At 33.4% G+C, this 20,726-nt stretch overlaps 3 protein-coding genes across 5 annotated transcripts; 2 read left to right on the top strand and 1 right to left on the bottom strand.

Moving 5' to 3' along the window:
- The first annotated feature begins 58 nt into the window (after positions 1 to 58).
- Positions 59 to 6,340, top strand: LOC106160482 (sugar phosphate exchanger 3). Its single transcript, XM_013537104.2, has 14 exons — positions 59 to 247; positions 512 to 626; positions 947 to 1,039; positions 1,240 to 1,323; positions 1,746 to 1,891; positions 2,205 to 2,301; positions 2,534 to 2,675; positions 2,993 to 3,105; positions 3,458 to 3,625; positions 3,843 to 3,918; positions 4,139 to 4,243; positions 4,381 to 4,475; positions 5,045 to 5,110; positions 5,353 to 6,340. The coding sequence occupies exons 1-14, from the start codon at positions 156 to 158 to the stop codon at positions 5,461 to 5,463; spliced, it is 1,503 nt and encodes a 500-aa protein (XP_013392558.2). The 5' UTR covers positions 59 to 155; the 3' UTR covers positions 5,464 to 6,340.
- LOC106169722 (tumor suppressor candidate 2) lies at positions 6,323 to 8,634 on the bottom strand. Its single transcript, XM_013549319.2, has 3 exons — positions 8,370 to 8,634; positions 7,919 to 8,036; positions 6,323 to 7,721 (listed from the first exon to the last, which is right to left on the bottom strand). Exons 1-3 carry the CDS (start codon positions 8,510 to 8,512, stop codon positions 7,638 to 7,640), a joined length of 345 nt encoding a protein of 114 aa, XP_013404773.2. The 5' UTR covers positions 8,513 to 8,634; the 3' UTR covers positions 6,323 to 7,637.
- Positions 8,635 to 8,932: 298 nt separating this feature from the next.
- Positions 8,933 to 18,933, top strand: LOC106169721 (isocitrate dehydrogenase [NAD] subunit gamma, mitochondrial). 3 transcript variants are annotated; one of them, XM_087015896.1, is made up of 12 exons: positions 8,933 to 9,064; positions 9,300 to 9,362; positions 9,701 to 9,804; positions 10,327 to 10,497; positions 10,761 to 10,893; positions 11,120 to 11,253; positions 11,500 to 11,602; positions 12,052 to 12,198; positions 12,570 to 12,664; positions 12,975 to 13,035; positions 13,258 to 13,346; positions 17,232 to 18,933. In XM_087015896.1, the coding sequence occupies exons 1-12, from the start codon at positions 8,987 to 8,989 to the stop codon at positions 17,263 to 17,265; spliced, it is 1,212 nt and encodes a 403-aa protein (XP_086872022.1). In that variant the 5' UTR covers positions 8,933 to 8,986; the 3' UTR covers positions 17,266 to 18,933. The 3 variants fall into 3 exon arrangements, with proteins under 3 accessions (XP_086872022.1, XP_086872023.1, XP_086872024.1); XM_087015897.1 differs by having other exon boundaries at positions 17,140 to 18,933; XM_087015898.1 differs by having other exon boundaries at positions 8,982 to 9,031.
- The last annotated feature ends 1,793 nt before the right edge of the window (positions 18,934 to 20,726 follow it).

The raw sequence follows: 20,726 nt of genomic DNA, 5'->3' as shown, positions 1-20,726 counted from the left end.
TTTTTGAAAATGATCAGCACAGTAATTTGAAATGAAAACATTTGAATAATATTATTCAATTTTTTTTCTAAAATTAGCGTCATCTTTGAAATGTTGAGACTGAAAGGGCTCGCTCTTTTGTATTCGGAGGTAGCTACGCAAAACAAGGAAATGATATGGAGGGTGCTGATTCGGGACAACAACGTCCCACTAAAAAATTAAAATGGACATTTTATCATGTCACCATTTTTATTCTTACTTTTATGAGGTACGTAGACTGCACTTATGTTTAATTGTTTGCCATAATTTTGATCGGTGCAAGCTGTGGTAGCTGTAAATTTTGTAATGCAAATATCCAACTTGTTGAACTTTTAAGTGCTTAGTCTGGAATGAAACAGAATTCAAAACAGAGTGCAAAATCAGTTAGTTTATAGTCTCAGTTAATTTCTTAGTTCCGGCATGACAAAATGTTGGTATTTGTAAAGAATTTCAATATTGTATTCATAATAAATGGACCCTTGGTGTTTTTCAGCTATGCCTTTTTTCATGCCACCAGGAAGACATTTAGTAATGTGAAGGACAGCCTCACTCAAGTGTGGACACCACAGTTCCACAATGCTACCATCAGAGAAACTAAACCTGATCATGTAGGTCTTAGACTAAATATATATACATACTATATAAATGCATTGCTTTGATGATTCCTGTAATACTTAAAACAATGTCATGTACATTTTACTTATAATATTATCTCCATTTTTAGTCTTGTTATCTCTCAAAAAGAAAGAAAAAACAATCAGTCTTACAATTTGTCATATATACCTAAGAAACCATTGCTGGCCAACAGAACTATTCTGGTAAAAAATAACCTGAATCAATTTTAAAATCCAGTTCCAGTACACGTTTTTGTCCACCCAATTAAAGCACCATATCTTGTTACTTATGGAATATTTGATTACATTTTCAGATCTGGAATGACCACAAAATGTTTGCCAATAAAGATGATGCAGAATATTTCTTGGGAGCTCTTGACACTGCATTTATGGTGGCTTATGCTGTGGTAGGTAGTTGTTTGTTTTTTATTTATTTATTTGTTTAATGTATTTTTTTTATGGAGCTTGAGTGGAAGATTGTTTTCCATGGTTACTGATATGATGAATTGCCTGGTCTTAGATATTTAAGTCCCTTTTTCTTTTGAAATAAGTTATAAAAATTATTCTTGAAAGATTTGTTTCATAATGATATGTGTATTTCTTGTAGGGACTCTACTTTAGTGGACCACTAGGTGACAGGTTAAACATGTGCTATGTACTCTCCTTTGGAATGTGTTCTTCAGCTCTTCTAGTGAGTAACTTCAGAGTCTTGACTAAAAGGCTCGTCGAATTAATGATTCAATTTGATAGCCATTTAATTATGATAATGTGTAGTTGTACATTTAACGGGTTATTTCACAGTATGCTGGGGTAACGCTAACACTCGCCAGTTTAGCCAAATGCTAAAACTGACTTAAATTGGCTAAAGAAAAGGGGCTTGATTTGACTTGTTTTAGCCAAATTCTAACCATTTTGATAAAAAATTGACAAAATGTGGTGATTTGGCTAAGCAAAAAAAATTGCTAGTGCTACCCCAGGTATGTCTTTCCTTTGGTTTATTGAACTTAAAATGGTTGACAGATTTGGACAGACTAGATTCAGATTTACAATATATACTTCTCCATGCAGTTATAAATACTGAACATTTTAAGATAAATACAATTTATTATACAGGTATTTCTGTTTGGCACGGTGACAGAATGGGTCCAGTTCTACAACATATACTTCTACATGGCAGTGTGGATACTGAATGGTTTGCTACAGTCCAGTGGCTGGCCCACTGTGGTGGCTATCATGGGGAACTGGTTTGGAAAGTCTAGGTGAGTGATTAAGATTAACAGGGGCAGATCCAGAGATATTTTCTGACAGTCTTCCAAATTATCTTTGTTGACCCATCCTCCATTTTTGACCGTCTTCCGACAGAAAAATTAGGTGACTTTCAATGTAAACTTGAAAAATTATCACAGTCTTCCAGAAGACCCAGAAGACGGCCACCATCCACCCCTGATTAACAGTTGAATCAATTAAGCATGTGCAGTATTTCAATGAATCAAAGATTCATTCCTAGTTCTTGTTTTGAATCATGTCAATTCAATAATATTATATTTTCTTCTTAATGGGATTGATTTCCAGTCGTGGTGTGGTGTTTGGTATCTGGAGTGCCTGTGCATCAGTTGGAAACATAATTGGGACTCTTCTCAGTGCTGCTGTCCTCCCCTTTGGATATGAGGTGAGTTAATTATAACAGTAATTAAGGAGGGGAAAGAATTGATTACAAATTCAACTGAATCTAAGTCTTACTTATTTTTTAAAAAACAATTTTGGTGACCCACATTTTTTATTTTATGTGATATATCTTTTCCTAATGAACCATCTTATCTGATGAATGGAAATGTGATGTGATGTAATGAATTCTCACCCTTACCCATTTGATTTCTAACTCTCCACACCCACTGTTTCAGTATCCATTCCTGGTCACATCTGCTGTTCTATTTGCTGGAGGCGTGGTGGTATTCTTTGGATTGATTCCATCTCCGAGAGAGATAGGGATGCCAGAGGCAGATGAGGAGGAGGAGGAGGATAAAACTGGTGCTGGTGTCACAAGTAAGTACTCAATGTAGATGTTTGGCATGTTCACATACAATGTACTGAAATAAGTCAGACATAAAATTAACTAATAAACTCTCACTTGGTGTCACTAGGCAACTGACATAAAAAGCAAAGATGACCAAGTTAATCACTATGGTTATTCATTTAAGTTAGATATTAAGCGAGTTTTCAGATAAACCATCATACTAGCTGGATCGCTCCAACTCTGCAGGAGATCCTCACTAAGTGCAATCACTGTAATCAGCTTAAATGTCTGGCACGCCTCCTTGAGTACCAGGAAGTAATTAACTAAAAGTTTTACCATCTTTCAGCCCCACTTTTGGTGGATGAAGTGAATGGAGATGGTCCTAATACAGAAGACCACAAGGAGAGGGCTGAGGCTATTGGGTTCATTCAGGCCATTCTGCTGCCAGGGGTCATTCCGGTAGGTTGTGATGACTGCTCATACATATTCGGAACAATCACATCAATTAAATTTCAAACATTTTGTTATATGTCAAGATTTATATAGAAAAAAAAAAGAAATGAAATTGAATGTTCTGAATTGAAGTGAACTCACTCTACATGATTTTTGTTAGAATTTTAGGAATTTGCATACTAGTTTTGTATTAGAATTTTAGGAATTGTAGATAGATAAAAAATAGGTCATACTACAACTTGATAATTGGTTCTGTCACAGGAATCATCTTAACAGGATTAGAATATACAGTTCATATGTAGCTTGGTAGGACTTCAAAATTAAAATTTAACTTTTAAATGTTCCTTCTTTTAACCAGTATTCCCTATCCTATGCTTGCTTGAAGTTGGTGAACTACTCTTTCTTCTTCTGGCTGCCATTTTACCTGGCAGTCCATTTCAATTGGCCGGATACCACAGCAGACGACCTGTCAATCTGGTATGATGTGGGCGGAATTATAGCAGGAATTGTGGGAGGATTGATTTCAGTAAGTATGTTTCGTAAAAAATAGTGTGTCATATATTTTTAATTAAAAAAGGGCAAGTTTTATGAATGAAAAACATTATGATGATATTTAGCATTATATTTGGGAGAGATTTAAAAAAAAAAACAACATAAATAAATTTTATACTTTGATGTTCAAAAGGCGAGAGATGGCAGTGTGTTTGGTTTTTGCCATGGTTAATGAATTTCGTTCATTTCAGGATATAATGAGGAAGAGATCACCAGTAGTTGTTTTTATGTTAATACTAGCACTGCCATCTTTGTTCATTTATAGTAGTAAGTATTTCTCAATACCAGCTCTCATTTTTTTATGGTCATACTTAATTTATTTTATTAAAATTTTTTCCAAGTGGTAAAATTGTTTGCGAAATGGTAAGATTCTGCTTTAAGATTACTTTAAAAAAAAGAAACAAATGTACTACTTAACTAAACAGGACTTTTATAAAGTATATTGTGGCTGTTGTAATTCAATTTGATATTTTTTTTCTTTTTTTAGAATCACCAAAAGATCTGTATTGGAATGGTTTCTTAATGGGCGTGACTGGTTTCTTCATAGGAGGACCTGCAAATTTAATAAGCTCAGCCATATCAGCAGATTTAGGTAATTAATACATGGTTTGCTGATTGTTTGCAATTTATGATTCTGTTTGTCCAGCTCTGCTTACAATGAAGATACCTTAATATGAATGATTTTTGTGTAACCTGACCATAGTTTTTCTCTCTTTTTCTTTTGTCCAGGTCGTCAGGGCCCAGTGCAAGGCAACAAGGAGGCCCTAGCAACAGTGGCTGGGATTGTAGATGGCACTGGTAGTGTTGGAGCTGCCATTGGACAGGTCTGTAGTATAAGGATGAAACTCTGTTATCATATTACATTTGTTATTGAATAATAAAATACACATAGTGAATCTTAAACCTTTATCTAGCAAAAAAGAAATTTTGTCTGAAAAATTTTATAAACTTTTACCTTAATCACCATGGGATAAGGTATACTGTTTCCAAAACCACTGACAAAACTAGAAGAGCACTCAGAGAACATAGACTTCTGCCAAGACAAATAATTAACTAATTATTTACCATTAGTTAATTAATGGACCATCAAAATCTTATCACTGTTTAGGTAGCTCATTTTTGACCCATCTTGAAACTTTCATTTAATTCTGCCGTGATAATTTTTTTGCTAACAGACAGACAAACTAATGAAATAAAAAAAAACATAACCTCCTTGCGGGAAGTAGTTGTGATCTATACACCTGTTTGGGAGTTCTGCAATAAATTAAAATTTATAAGTCATGCAAGTTATGGAGATAAACACCTGTGATAATGAAATTTGAATTTTAGTGCCTGAAAGTTCATGATTTGAATTTATTGCTTAATTTATAATCAGTGATTCTTCTTTTTTCAGATTTTGGTTCCTGTAATCCAAGTTCACACCAGCTGGCAGTGGGTGTTTTATTTCTTTATTGTCATGGTAAGTTGATGGGTGGTAAGTTAAAGGGTAAAATATGAATTTTTTGAAAATAGTGTAATTTTGCTCAGTTCAAGATCATTTGCCAATAAAATGATCCGTAATGTGTCTAAAATGGCTAATTTTAGTATTTGGTTATATTTCAAACTGCTTGATTTGATTTCTGCAATAAATGGATGGGGCTGTGGGACTATTTTTAATTGTTTTTTTTTTTTTTTTTTTGTTATTTCATATTCCATCTTCAGACTGCTTTGACGGTTGTCTGCATTTTACCACTATTGAAGAATGAGATTATGAGCATGAGATGTTGTCAGCAACGTAGAGGTGCATTAGTAGTAAATGTTAATCCAGATTAATATGATATTTACATGAAGACCAAATTCACATTAGCATACTGAAAAAATATCCCATTTCATAAGTGATATCAGAAAATGAAGATCTGAAATTTCCGAAAAGTTTTTTTTTACATGCAAGATTTTTTTAGGTTTTTGACTTAGTTTAACTTAAGCATTTTATTTAAATTCCAATGTTATTAATGTTTCAAGTACAACTTCAACCCACTGGATTGCAGTCTTATCAATTAATTATTTTAAAGAAATTAGAAGTTGATGAATTTTAAAAATGTGAACATTGCAATAAGTAAAGGCGGTTTTAAGTCTCATTGATATAAGTTACAGATTTGACTGATAATGTAATACAGACTTTCAGTTATAGATCGGTTTTAACAGTATTTTTATTTATACATTTTAAATAAGAAAATTAGCTCAGAAAGAAGCTTTTTTTTTCATTTCATAGTTAATTTTAATATCAGGCAGTTCTAAGTATTTACTATGCTGACACCTACAGTCATCATGCAATGTAGAAACCTCTTTTGTGTTCTTCATTTTAAAATTTTCTAGTTTATTCAATGACAATACTGCCAATTAAAATTGCTATCAAAATTGCTTACCAAATGTGTTCAGAAGGAACATAGATTTTCTGCATATTAGATTTCTTTTTCACTGTTTTTCAATGTTTTGCACTGAAAGCTTCTAGTCATCTACATGCACAAAACTTTTTACTTCTACGTATTTATTTATATATATGTTCTTAAATAAATTGATTGAATGGTATGTATATATGTGTGTATCAAAAAGGAAATGTTTTTATATACAGCGTATTGTATTTTGCTGGGAAATGGTAATATTTCATGATTGAACAAAAGGTGAAAATAAATCAGTTTTATAATGTTTATTGCACAATCTTAAACAATCAAATGATCTCAGTAAGTAAAAAGAAAGTGGAGCTGGGGAGCTGTGATGTTTAACCCATGGGAACTCTAATGATCAGTGAGTCTATTGGCTTGAGCAACAATTTAAAACAATATTTAGACAACCATATAGTTTTAGAATGCCTGATTTGACATATGAAGAAATTCAAATGGAATCTTGTATAATTTGCTGTTAAAATGAGATAAATTCTCTTTCACAAACAAATCTATGCTTACAGTCACATATCAATGAAATCCTAAATTATATTTTTAAATAATAGTCAATTATGCTACATTTAGACCAGGTTTTGTATATTTTTCAAACTGAAAAGAAATAAAGCAAAATAATGAGAAACAATGCCCATGACCATCAGGAGGCCTTAGATCAATAGTTTTTACATTTTGTGTTCAAATTTTTTTTTCTAAAGATCTAAACACTTTACTAAACCTGGAGAGAAAAAACAAGTACTAATAATTATCTTCAAAATGTTGCTTTGATTTCAATTTACTTTGGTGTCAAAGTAAATCCTTAATTGTTGAACTTTATTAAAAATAATTTAACAGAATCCATAATGAGATACGAAACTTGCTCCCCTCCCCTTCAGCTCTAGGAATGTCTCAAAAAAGAAAAAAAATAATAACTTGCACCAGACTGGTTAAGACACATTCAAAGTCATTGCAAAGCAAACACAAATAAACAAAATAGTAAATTGTTTGCAGTATTGTGAAATTACCTTGAGCTGTGTTTACTTCTTTTAACAATAAAAAAGAGTTATCTTTCACGATGACAGCATAGTGTTATGTCATTTAACCTCAAAAGAACATGACACATTAACATTACTACTTGTTAAATAGTTATAAAACATTTGGAAATACAGCTCAAACGAAATAAATGAAATACCCTATTCTATGAACCAATAATGTTTAACTTATTACTAAAAGGTGGATATGCCCATAAATATTTAATTGTTTTTATAAATATGATAATTACTAAAAAATTCTAAAGCCTGTCATATTCCAGTATCTAATTTTTCATAGAGTCTTAGGCTTAAGTCACCCACAATATAATACTTTTTGGCATGAGCCCAACAAACTTGTTTCTATTTCAATAATATCTGTTTTCAGATATTACACATAAAAACCTTGTTTTGTAAAGTGGGGTACATAAGATTTGTTTAAACTTTATGAGTTGCTACATTTCTGTTCTATGTCCCCATTTCTGTATCATCAGTTATGTTTCTGCGTTAGGATCTCATTACTTCACAGAAACAGGAATCACCATCATCTATCTGTGGTCCACAGAGCCTCACACATCACAACTGGAAAGTCTTTATTAATCCTTGGATGGGGCAAATCCACATAACCCTAAAATACACAGAAATATATATATTGCTTATATCATAGATATTAGATGAATATCTTTTTTTTACATTTATGAATATCACATAATTCTCATTTTATTTTATCTGTTATTTGGTAATGAAATGTTGTCTCTCCTTACTTCAACGAGTCAAAATGCCACCTTCCTCACAAAAATCAGATGATAAGAAGGGTAAAATTACCTGAGGTGTCAAATTTTTTACTCTCTTTTGCATAACCATTTTCTTGCCATTTTTCTCCACTCTGACTTCTTCATAAAATTCATGAGCTAGATCACCATCTTCATCAAAGAATTGAGACCTATTTTTGTCAAAGTAAAAGCTTACATAAAACTTTTGTGTTGAGTGTAAATCCAACAGTCAAGCAACTCCCCATAATCTTTGTTTAACGTGGTGCAGTAACTTTAATTAAATAAGAATCATGCCATTATCAATAACTAAATAAAGTTTTGAAAACAAACAACCAAAATTATTTTGTAATTATTTCAGAAGTCACAATATTTTTACCAATAGTGCTGAATTAAAGTGTGAAAACAAACAATCACAACAATGTCAAATTGCATAGTAATTGTGCTTGAGACAAATGAAAACATCATATATTGTCACTGGTATATATGAGATTGCACTTCCTCACCCTCTTCTTTTGAAGACAAATGGAGTTGGTCCCGATTTGCAAGGGACAAGATCCTGCCCTGTTCCCTCAACGGCAGGAGTTCCAAAGAGGTACCTAATTGGAGATAGTAAGTATCCTACTAGTCTTGAAACCATAGTTCCCATTTCTTCATGTCTATTAACTATGATTTTTGTCAGAAGACTCCGAAGATTTGATAAGATATAAAAATCGTCGAAAAATCATCCTTCAGCCATTCGACCTTTACTTTGACTGGTTCCTAGAAACAACTTTAAAAATCGGTGCAAATTATCCTGTTAAATCATGCATATTTTCAATTACCATATAATATTATATCATTTAATAATTAATTAAAGTAATTAATTGCCCAATAAAGCATGATATTTTATTCGTTTTATCAGATCTACATGGATACTATTCTAGGGAACTAAGATTAAAAATCCAAGACAGACTCTTTTTGTTTATTCATTTGGGATTTTTTAGCTATCTCTAAGTTAAAATCTACAAAATACAATTTTATGTGATTAACACTATGGTAACAAAGCAAAATAAAGAGTATTAAGGTAAATTTCTGTCAATAGTGATAAATAGAGCAAGACTGTCTTGGAAGAGTAGCAAATATGGCATCCGGCGTGGGACGGTCTGCTAGTGTCTTGCGAGCTTTTGTGAGCAATTTTTCTTTCAGGACGCTTTCAAATGTACGTTTTATCGGATAATTATATCTAATGGTTACTATATATGTTAATTATGAAAACTTAGTTTGGTTGAATAACGTATTGTAGGAAGGTTTATAAGACGCCTGCATTGGCAAAGTGTATGCATCCCTTGGATCAATGATAACTTGAGTTGAATGTTGATTTGGAGTTGGAATCTACATGTTATAATTTTAAGCACTTTTTAAATTGTAGTGTGCTCATATGAATACTATTCCAGGAACACTTTTTGTCTGGACTGCGTTGTGTATCCTGTCTTCACAAAAGAGGTTATTCGACCCCAGTGAGTAATATTTTCTAAGTAGAAATAGATAAAAAATATTTTAAACTGTATCATGTATGATGAATGTGATAGACTATACTCGTTAATATTTGCATTTTCGTTGTCATATCTTTTCAGTTATGTGTACATTTCTTGGATTGTTAATTTATTTACCATTATTCATTTATCCATTCAAATTTATTTTACTAACAGTTCTTTTTTTTTAATTAATCAGTCAGTTTATTTTTTGTGTTAATTACTTTATTCGTCCACATTGATTCCATTTTAGTTACAGATTCCATTGCATTATGTTAAAGGTGAATTAATATATTTTCATATTTCTACATGTTAATTCTCAGGCCCCCACTGTGAGAGCTCAGTATGGAGGGAGGCACACTGTCACACTGATGGCAGGAGATGGAGTGGGTCCGGAACTCATGGGACATGTTAAGCAAGTTTTCAGGTAATATTATGTAGAGATTTGGGATAAGTAGCGGACTCAACCCGGTCTCAAACCCCCGCCACTTGCTATTCATGCGACTGCTCTACCAACTGAGTGGGTCGACCCACCCAGCTACTATACTTACATCTGAGACCTTTTTACTTTCTAGCTAACACAAGTTCAAATGGAATCTTTAATACATGATATACTCTCAATTAGAGCATAGTTCCTAAGGAACTATATAATAGGAAAATATTACATAGTATGAGAGGAGGTTCATCTCAAGTCCTTTTTGCATACATGGCATACTGTACTGAATAGGGCATTTTATCTAATCAGTCAGAGGCCTGGAGTTCTTCAGTATATATAATTTTATACAGACTTGACTATTGTTCAGCCATCCTCATCATTACATTTTACTCTGAAAGAAGTGATACTGTTTTAGTATCCCAGTAGTATGGCTATTTGTAACTGGGTCTCTCAAACTCTGAAGATACTGAGTGCAATATTTTTTATTCGAATATTTCTGACAAATTTTTACAGGTATGCAGGTGTCCCTGTGGACTTTGAAGAGATTCGCTTGGACCGAGAGCACAACGATTCAGAAGCCTTCAGACAAGCTTTGCTGGCAGTGAAGAGAAATGGTACAGCCCTGAAGGGGAGCGTAGAGACAGGAATAGATTCTCCAACTGGTTCACTAAATGCACAGTTGAGGTATTGTTATACTAGTGTTGTTAAGCTGTCACACCTTACACACTTACCTCAATTGGTGTAAAGTTTAGGTAAATTAATGTTGGAACAATGTTCAGGTTCATATATTTTTTATCTCCAGGTCTTGACTAAAACACTGAAAAAGATTTTTTTTTTAAATATTTTCCATCACTCTGCTTAAATGTTTGCTGGTCTAATACTGATACAGATAATCCTTATTATGAAGAAAACACAATATAACAATGCACTATATATTTTTTCTCCAGGACAGAGCTGGATCTGTTTGCCAGTGTGATCAAAGTTCAGTCCATCCCAGGTGTACAGACTAGGCATGACAACATTGATGTGGTGATTATCAGAGAAAACACAGAGGGAGAATACTCTAACCTGGAACATGAGGTAATAACGGACTCTGTGTAAAGACTTAAATTACCTTACCACATGTCTTTGTGCAGTCATATAGCCATTTTTACATCATGTCAACAGATATATTGATGTGGTTCTATCTACAGTCATTTACTGTTGCTACCCTGAAGTATTTGGCAAAGTGTAACTGATTGCATGATGATAAGATTGGTTTTCCTTTGCTATTACAATATTATTACAATACATTATTTATGTTTAGAATGTCCCTGGAGTAGTTGAGAGCCTGAAGATCATCACAGCTGCCAAGTCCACCAGAATTGCCAGATATGCCTTTAACTATGCTGTAGAACATGGAAGGAAAAAAGTCACTGCAGTGCACAAGGCCAATATCATGTAAGATGGCTTAAGAGTATTTGTTTTTTGGCATAGGAAACATCAATTTGTGAACATTGAAATATTGGTTCTCTTTATTGATGTTAAAAATAAATCACAACAGTACAGTAGATATTTGAAAATAAATATTAAATTATGTTTTTCAGTTCAAATTGATGTTAGAATGATATAAAAATGATGACAACCTGCCTTTTTCTGAGTTCAATAATATTTTACTTTTAAAAGTAATTTCCCTTCTTTTTTTAGGAAACTTGGGGATGGTCTGTTTTTGGAATGTTGCAGAAAGGTTTCAGAGGAATTTCCACAAATAGAATTTGAGTCCATGATCATTGATAACTGTAGTATGCAGGTATGGGAAATGAAATGTTGTTTTAAAATTAACATTTTTTATCCTAGTCTTTACTTATGTTCATGAAAAAGGTAAACATATTTGTAAAGATTAATAACCATTATTATATATTTATGTTGCATGTGCTACAATAGCTATAAAGGCTGAACGCAATTTTTGGGTAATGCAAAAAATATCATTCTACTATGTTATGTTAGAAATAACTGATTGCTGAAGAAAATTGGGGTTCCAATTTAGGACACATAAGTAGAATGCAGACTCATATGTATATGTGGAGCAAAACATAGAGCTCTTGTTCCTTTGAAGGTATTTGAAGCCAAAACCAAAATGGCTTCTTCTCAACTTATCAGGTCAGCTCACACTCTAAGCTGAAAGCTTGTGAGGCAGGTAGCTCAGCTGCTATCTCAGAGTGTACACTGGGCCTGACTGTTTTTCTTTCATTATTGTAGATGGTGTCCCGCCCCCAGCAGTTTGATGTGATGGTGCTCCCCAATCTGTATGGTAACATAGTGGGGAATATAGCAGCTGGACTGACAGGGGGACAGGGAGTGGTGCCTGGCATGAATATAGGAGAGAATTACGCCATCTTTGAGTCTGTGAGTAGTACAGAGGCAAAGTGTTTGGCTGCCTTTGAGGTTATGAGTAAGATAGGACATATGTAATCATGCTATCTTTGAGTCTCTATGAAGAAATATGTACTATACTGTACCATTGAAGTTTTAAGAAATAAAAAGGAAACTCTGACGTATTTAAGCCTGTAAGGAGACTGATATTAAGGAGTCAGATTCAGGTTTGTAAGTAATGTTTAAGTGTAACACTCTTTTATAAAATCACAGCTAAAATATTTCTTGTAAGGCAGAGTGCTCCATTCCTGGTAAAGATATCACTAGTCTGATTGGCATATCATTGACCAGCATAGTATTGCAATCTTTGGAATAATAACATTAAAAGTCATCATATATTCTAGGGCACTCGTAACTCAGGGCGCTCTATTGCTGGTAAGGATATCGCTAACCCAGCTGCCATGTTACTGGCCAGTGCAGATCTGTTGGAACACATTGGGTAAGGAGAGAAAGCTGGGCTCTCTCTTGGTTAGAATGTCTTTTAACTGGATGTGTCTTTTAGCTGGATGTTATAGTCATTATTGCCAAAAAAAGCATGCCCCCCTTCTGATAGAAAGATTAAAAGAGCATGTTTTTATTGCAATAAGACTAGAGAAGTGGAATTTTCCATAAATGCTTGTAACTTCGATTTGTCTTTACTCAGACATCCCAGTTAGAATAATGATACAGAGGTTGTATCATGTGAATGTGGTGAATGGCAATATTTTTTGGTGATGTAACTAGTTATACTTTCTTTTGTGTGTTTTCAGTTTAAAGAGCCATTCGGAACTAATAAGAGATGCTGTAATAAAAGTCATTGTTGAGGATAAGGTAAGGGAAAATCAGGGCATGATTTATTTCTTAACACTATGTTCATTGTGATGTTTTGATTACAATCAAAAGTATTTATAAGAAATAACTAAAAGTACAATTTTTACAACAAGTGTACACTGAAGGAAGACCTTGGCAGTGAAGCCAACACCCTGCAAACTGTTATATTTCTTCCTGAAGTAAAATATCATGAAAATTGAAAGCATATATTTTCCACTCAAGATCCACACCCCAGACCTTGGCGGTCAAGCCACCACGTTACAGGTTGTTCAGGCTGTGATAGGACACGTCAGGGAGAAGACAAAACAATGGTACAGTCATGTTCATTGATATAGGACTTGGTCCTTGTGGTATTCAACATCTCTAAATGACTACTGTCCTAATCTGTGTGGTATTCAACATTTCTAAATGACTACAGTCGTAGTCTGCGTGGTATTCAACTTCTGTGTAGGACTTTGCACGTGTTCAGGGTGGGCAGTTGGCTTCTCATGAGTGAAAGAGTTTGTTGATGGCTCTGCAGAGTAATGCTGGCTCATGTAAGAATTTTCCATGTGAAGGACTGTCTGTTGGAGGTAGGGGGTGAGTTAGGGGAAAAGGGAGGGGTGCAGAGATTATGGCACAATAGCAGGTATATAGGTACATGTAAAATAAAATAATATGATATTGTTCGTAGGGGAAAGTGCAACATAAAGTGGACTCCATACACTTCTAGTATCATATACCACATAAATGTATATCACTGATTTCTAGTTATAGAAATGGTAATTGAAAGTATTGAAAATACTGGTCAGGGTCTTACACCACATATCCCTTAAGTGGTCTAGGCCTATAACAGTGGGTTCAAAAACAAGGAGAATGTTACACTCTGATAATGTGACCTATTAGAAAAATGAAAAAATGAATCCCAATTATTTGTGTCTTATACTGCAAAAATTTCGTGAATTTTTTTAGTGAGTCCAGAAGCCTTTGTTATGTTTTCAGCTCTTAAAAAATCAATGTGACAGTCATTCTCATCCCAAAAGCTTGTAAACTCTGTGTAGTACCCTAATAATTACAAAATACTGCTAACATTTGTATTTCTTATTCATTGAAAATATATTATGTAAGTGTCACAAATATCTTTAAAGTAAAAAATAGACATGTAAATAACCTTTAAATATAGAAGCTATTTCAAAACTAAATCATCCAATGATTCATTTAAGAAAGAAAATTTGCCTTTATAGTACATTTCAGCATTCATTGGTAGGCATGTTTGAACAGCTGCTTCACATTTCACATCAAATCTTCCATGCTCTCAACAACTGTCACAAGTGAAAAGAATGTAAATCTTTTCTTTTGTCACTTGTCAGCTGGGGTGATGAATCAGACTGACTTTTGAACCTCCCTGGGCATAGATTTATTTTGATCCCCCTCCCTTTTTTTTCTGCCAAATCAAATTTTATACCACATCAATGACAAAACTGTTGAAAAAAATGTAATAATGCCTTCACATTTGCTTAAGGTAGAATGTTTTTGTTTCTTAGTATTTAAAGAAAAAATTAAGATTTTTGTCCTAACCCACCTTGTTTCAGAGTCTTTTTCCTAGGAAAAAAAAACATATTAACAGTCTATATATATTTTTTCTTCCCATCACATTTGATCATCTCACATTTCATCCCGATCAGAAGATAGATATAGAAAACAAAAAATGTAGTCAAAGTCTGTTCATTAAAGGCTTGATTTAGAATAGCATTTTCCCTGTGATATCTCAAATAAGAATTATTCCACTGAACTCTTCTGCAGGTGTTTTAAGTGTGTGGCTTGATTTTACATACTTCATTGACTGACAGTGGTTGTTTCTGGCAACCTTTGAAGTTTGACACCACAAATATTCAGTGGTATAACTACTCAATAAAAAATAACTGTTTTGAATTCAAAATGTGCATCAGGAAATTCTTTCGTTTGGTCAAATACTATCATATGTGCATTGTTTTCAACAAAACTTGAAAAAAATAATCACAAAAAAGTAGTGAAAGCCAAAATGTATAGCAGAATTCAAATGGTTCACTTGTTTTGATGTCAGAGGTTAGTGGGGGCTTCATGAGTAAATAGACGGGGTCTGGTTCATATTATGTATGATCAAGAGATGCAGTCAGACCAGAAATTATTTAGATCGATAAGGATGCTAAGCTTCACATCATGATCAGATGGTCAGTTCTCAGACCACCAGGGGGAGAGGATAACGATGACAGAATTAGTTGAAAACTTCATGCCTTTGGTCTGTTATTATTATTATCAAAGCATCATGCAGGAATAGAATTTCTTTAAATTGTTTGAAGACAATGGGTTATTACTCTATTTCTATCACATGGCATGAGTGTAGGCAAAACTAAATGAAACTGATATTGTTTTGACATTGCTGGTATAAAAAAGGTGTGTACATTTTCTCACTAGTATCATTCTTCAGTTCTCTTAGGGTCACTTGTATGTGAATTACTTTGCTCCTTAAGTGCCATTAATGTTTGCAAACAATGGCTGATCATCTTAAAGTCTGTTTTAAGATTTACAGTAATGCCATTATGACATACAGATGTATAAAATGAATTGTTAATTTTAAAATTGTGCCTTTTTGAAGACAGATTGTTGATTTATTCTATTGATTGTATGAAGTGCTTGTTGTGAGAGTTTTGTTACAACACTTTTTGTCTTTAGATTTTTTGGGTGTTCAACTGTGTAAAAACTGATCCTGTTTTATTTGGTTTTGGTTCACTGTTTGATCCAACCTAGCCATTTTTAGTGGCAATTCATGTTAGATGTTTGTTTCTGCAGAATTAAAAAGATTTGGTATGTGATTTTTTTATTTATGTTTCAAAAAGTGTGCAGCAGTATTGTATTGGTATTGGTGCTGTTGTAAATTTAGTTTCTATGGTTCTTGTACAAAATATTTTACTATGTCTCTTCCTAGTTTATGCATATTTTTGTTTTATCATTGACATTTTTTCTCACAAACCCCTAAATAACATATACATATGCCTTCACATTTTCATGTTAGAATTTTTTTGCCTCACTTTTGTTTATTATCATTGACCAGTATGAGATTGCCTTTTATAAAAAATGTTACACTAGATTTGGAAATTTTAAGTGGCAGGTTACATGACTGAATTTCTCTTATGACAGATGTAAATTCTACCAGAATAAAAAGAAATTGGATGGATTTGAAAAGTTAACTTGATAAATACACCCAAAGTGGTCAAGTGTAGCATGTTTTGCTTGCAAATATGCACCTTTCATATGCACTTGCACATTTGCAACAACCACTTTGAACTCAGCTAAGTGTGCGTACACATGTGCATATTTGTGTGCATCTGATAGTATATGTACTAACCTGATGTTAATTTCAAAAGTGATACTACTTGGTGGGTCTTCACAAAAAGTTTAATTTTCTTGAAGGATTATACTACAATTCAAAACATATGATATGCATTTCAATTTTTTTCGATTATGGAGTACAGACAGCCAGGACAGACAGAAAGGATGGGTATTTGGATAGCCCTTGGGATCATTGGAGGGGTGGGGTGAAGTGCACAACCTTTAACATGGGTTTTAAAAGTTGGTCAAGCTTTTACACCTGATATTTGACCCCTTATCATATTCAAATCACAAAATGCATGCCTTTAATGCATGTGTCATAATTTTTTTTTTACTTGGGCACATTTTTGCACTCACCTGGGAATTTGCATGAGATTAGAGTTGTTAGGGGTTGATCAAGAGCCGACAGGAATCAGACAAAATGCTACCCTTTTTGTTTTTCTTTCACAGGAAATATACAGAACTTTTACTCCATTTTCATGAAAATGTATGGACATGTTTGCTCCCTAATTTAACTCTTTTTAATTTTTGTTCTCTTTTGAGGTTGTGAACCAAACTTTCCAAATTCCCTTAATTGGAGGGAGGATGGACTGGTTTAATGGGACTCCGTAATATCAAGAATTGATAATATTGAATGAGAACACAATATCTGATCCCAGCATCAAAGATTGCACCAGACCCACTCTTGTAGTATACTTTTCCTTTCCTGTTTAGTTTTACTAACAGTCTTTTTTGTTTCCTCTTCCTTTTTATCAGATTTTAACACTGAGCACTTCCTGTTGAGCACTTCCTGTTTTGTGTACTGCGCCTCATCTCATACATTTCTTCTTGTTTCCTGCTCCTTCAAGGATTGGACCAGATTTCGAGGTGGAGGGAGTATAGACGGCTTGGTAACATAGTTATTTGTAGTGGTAACATGGTATAGCTGGCACAGGGTCACATGGTAACATGGTAACACAAACATGTACAGCACTCACTTGGTAACGGCCAAAAGAAATGGTAACACATAACATGACAGCTAGAACACTGTAATTACTCACAAAGTTAAAACAAAATTTACGAATTTCGTTTTCAAAAAAAAAAAAAAAAAATCTTTTCTAGATAATACCAGAAAAGGTTTGTTCAAATGTTTTTAAATTGAAGCATGTTTTGGCAAGAAACTTAAGTTATGAATCAATTGAGGCATTCGAACTAGGATCCTTGGTTTGAATTTTGTGAATAATTACCATGACATTTGACAACACAACATTGACATTTGCAATAACATAGATTGTGGTAGCTACTACACTTCTAAGATTTACAGTAAAATAGTATATACGTATACAAATATAATAGTAAAGGATGCAACACTACGTGTATGTGATGCATGCAATATCATTAACAGCTTTTAGCGGTATAATGGTAACATAGTTTAATATTTAAGTAACTCAGACATGTATACCATTTCACCAATTAATGCTATTTCATGCTATTATTGAACCTTTCTAATACCATATCTAAAGGTGCACTGACAATGAAGATAGGTAGGTCCTAGTGGGATCTCACCATAGGCAGCAAGTGATTCCATTTTTTACTCCAAATTTAATCATGTTATGCCCATCAGAGGACATGGTGGTCAACGGAAAATGGAGGGAATCCACTCTTTGCCTATGATGAGCTTATTTGAATGAAGTACCTCAATGGAGAAGGTTTATACAAAAAAAGGTCTATCTATCTTCAGTGTAAATGAACCCTCGCATGCTTCTGAGTCTTAATATGCAAATAGTGTCACTCATTTGGTTATGCAGACATAAAAACGCAAATACTATAAATGGAATCCATATTGACTCCATAACAGATAAAACAGGACACAGCTTCTTTGGTAACTCTGAGTACTTCTTAACAGCATTAGATTCCTTACCATGAATTTATGTGGACTTATAGCATTACATAAGATTATTTAAATTGAATTGAAATACCACGGAAAATGTTTATTATTTTAATGTATTTTTAAGTAGTGGCATTGTTGGGTTGGGTTACATTGTATACTGGAGTACAACTTGTAGCTCTGGTGGTGCATTGATTGTCTTTGATAAGCATTGTTATCTTTATTAAGTTTATAGATGTGGTATTAAACATTGATTCATTGTTGTGTACAACACTTCCACACTGAGGATATATCTTTCACTGAAAGTTCAAGTGTATATAGTACCCACAATGTAGAAAAGTTGAAGATTTCATGTTTTGTACAGATTGTACTCATTAAAAATGTAAAAAGATTGATTCAGAAGTTTCAAGTTTTACTGCAGATGTATAGAGCAATGTCACTGGTCTTTGTCCAAAGAATAAATATACAGTCTTATAAAATTATACAAATAAGTTACTTGCACAGAAATGTGTGGGGTGTCCTTTTTTTTATCTGTGTTACCACACTCCAGAACATATTGAACATTTAATTATTAATTATTATTATGTTTAATGGACAGATTGTAAATATTTACATTATTCAGTATTCTTGCTCAGTTTAAACATTGTTCATTTATTTCAATAAATACTGTCTTTTCAAATGCATTGGTTGTTACCTTTATTTCATAGGATGAATGAGTGTTTTTTATAATTGCTGAATTGTTTGCTGCATTTTTTCAACATGGAAAAAGAAAATTCTTTTCATTAAAAGACTAAATACCAGCCGTATAAATGTTCAAGAAGTCAGAGTGGATTCAGTGCAATGTGATGATATAACAAAAATATCTATCAATATTTGTGCACTGACATCCCATACAAATAAACAAGAAAGATGAGAACTTGCAATAACAGAATAGAATAGCAATGTGAGAGAAACTGCAGTGTCTGTTAACATAAACCAGTGACACGAAAAACTTTGGAATCAATATAGAATAGAAATCTACAAATTCTGAAACATTCTTTGGCACCTGTTATGATTATTACTTTTTTGTGAATATGAAAATGAAATGAGACTAAAAATAAATATCAGTGCCATTTATTATAATTATTATTTTTTTGTTTAATTAAGAAGTTATGTAAATTTTTCATTTTCTTTTATTATTATTATTAGTATTAGTAGTAGTAGTATATTTTAAAATTTGGTAAAAATGTTTTGACAACTGAATCACGGACCGTACATCCCTCATTGTCCACTTCCACAATGTCAAAAAAAAAAAAAAAAAAAAAAAAAAAATTAATAATTATAATAAAAGTTGTGTGCCTCCTCCCCCTCCCTGGATGAAGATCGTAGTCATTTTAATTGGTGTCTAAATATCATATGCCGCCAACACTGGTCTGGTACGGGGATCGATTACTGATAAACCAAACAGACATACTTTTTTTTTCATGAAAGAACATGGAGCACTGAGGGAGAAATCAGCCGAGCACAAAATCAAGCCTTATGACATCTGACTTTTGACATTGCCTGGGGATTTCTGTTTTTTTTTTTTTTTCGCCTCTCATATTTACTTCATTGCATCGCATTAGAATGGGGTATGGAAAACGGTGCCGTTGGTCTGCGTTTATTACAAAAAAAAAAAAAAAGAAAAAAATCGAGGAATCAATCATACCATCACAGGCCATAGCAAAAGATCGAGGATATAAAATATGCCTTTGTTTAATCTGCTGCAATACTAAAATAAGTGCTTCACACAGGAATATGGGATTTTCCTTCTAATATATTCGGAGGATTTTCTCCTTGTTTAAAAGCTGGGGAAATTATGGATACTACGAAAAATTATCAAAATATGGACATTCGTGGGAGGGGAAGGTTACCCACTCACCATACCTCCCTTTTTTATTAGCATTTTGTGATCTTTTTTTGAGTTCACATGAAATCCCCCCCTCCCCGCCAAAAATGCTCTCAAACATTTCTTTCGATGATGATATCATTCTGAAAAAGCACTTTTAGTTGTCAAGAAGAATTGCTTGCATTTACGTGCACTTCTCCACATATTTAGTCCCAATTTTAAACCTTGTAAAAAAAGATCTAAGCAATATAAAATTACATTGGTATTCCTAAATATGGATCGAAATGAGATATTTCGGAATGCTTGCGCCTGTTTGGCGCTCAACAAGTTGCAGTCACCTCGTTGACCTCGCCGATGGTGTCTTCTTTAGTAACTTGCGGCAATTTAACTTGGCGTACATGAAATGTGACCTTTCAAACGCGTGGTCTACACACTAAGCGCGATAATTATGTCTCATTTGTGTTTTAAAAAAAGATTGTTTGTGTACTTTTTTTTAGGTAGGGTCTCGGTAAGGTAAAAGGGAAACGGAACTCTCCCTACAACTGTTCAAGTTTGAGTGGGGTCACGCTGTTTGGAGATGCTCTTTGAAAACGGATTCCAATAATACCC

The sequence above is a fragment of the Lingula anatina genome, chromosome 6 (genome assembly GCF_051362555.1).
Source record: "Lingula anatina isolate TDL-2025a chromosome 6, LinAna3.0, whole genome shotgun sequence".
NCBI classification, from domain to species: Eukaryota; Metazoa; Brachiopoda; class Lingulata; order Lingulida; family Lingulidae; genus Lingula; species Lingula anatina.
The sequence above is the reverse complement of the archived record's forward strand: the minus strand, read 5'-3'. Positions and strand labels throughout refer to the sequence as shown.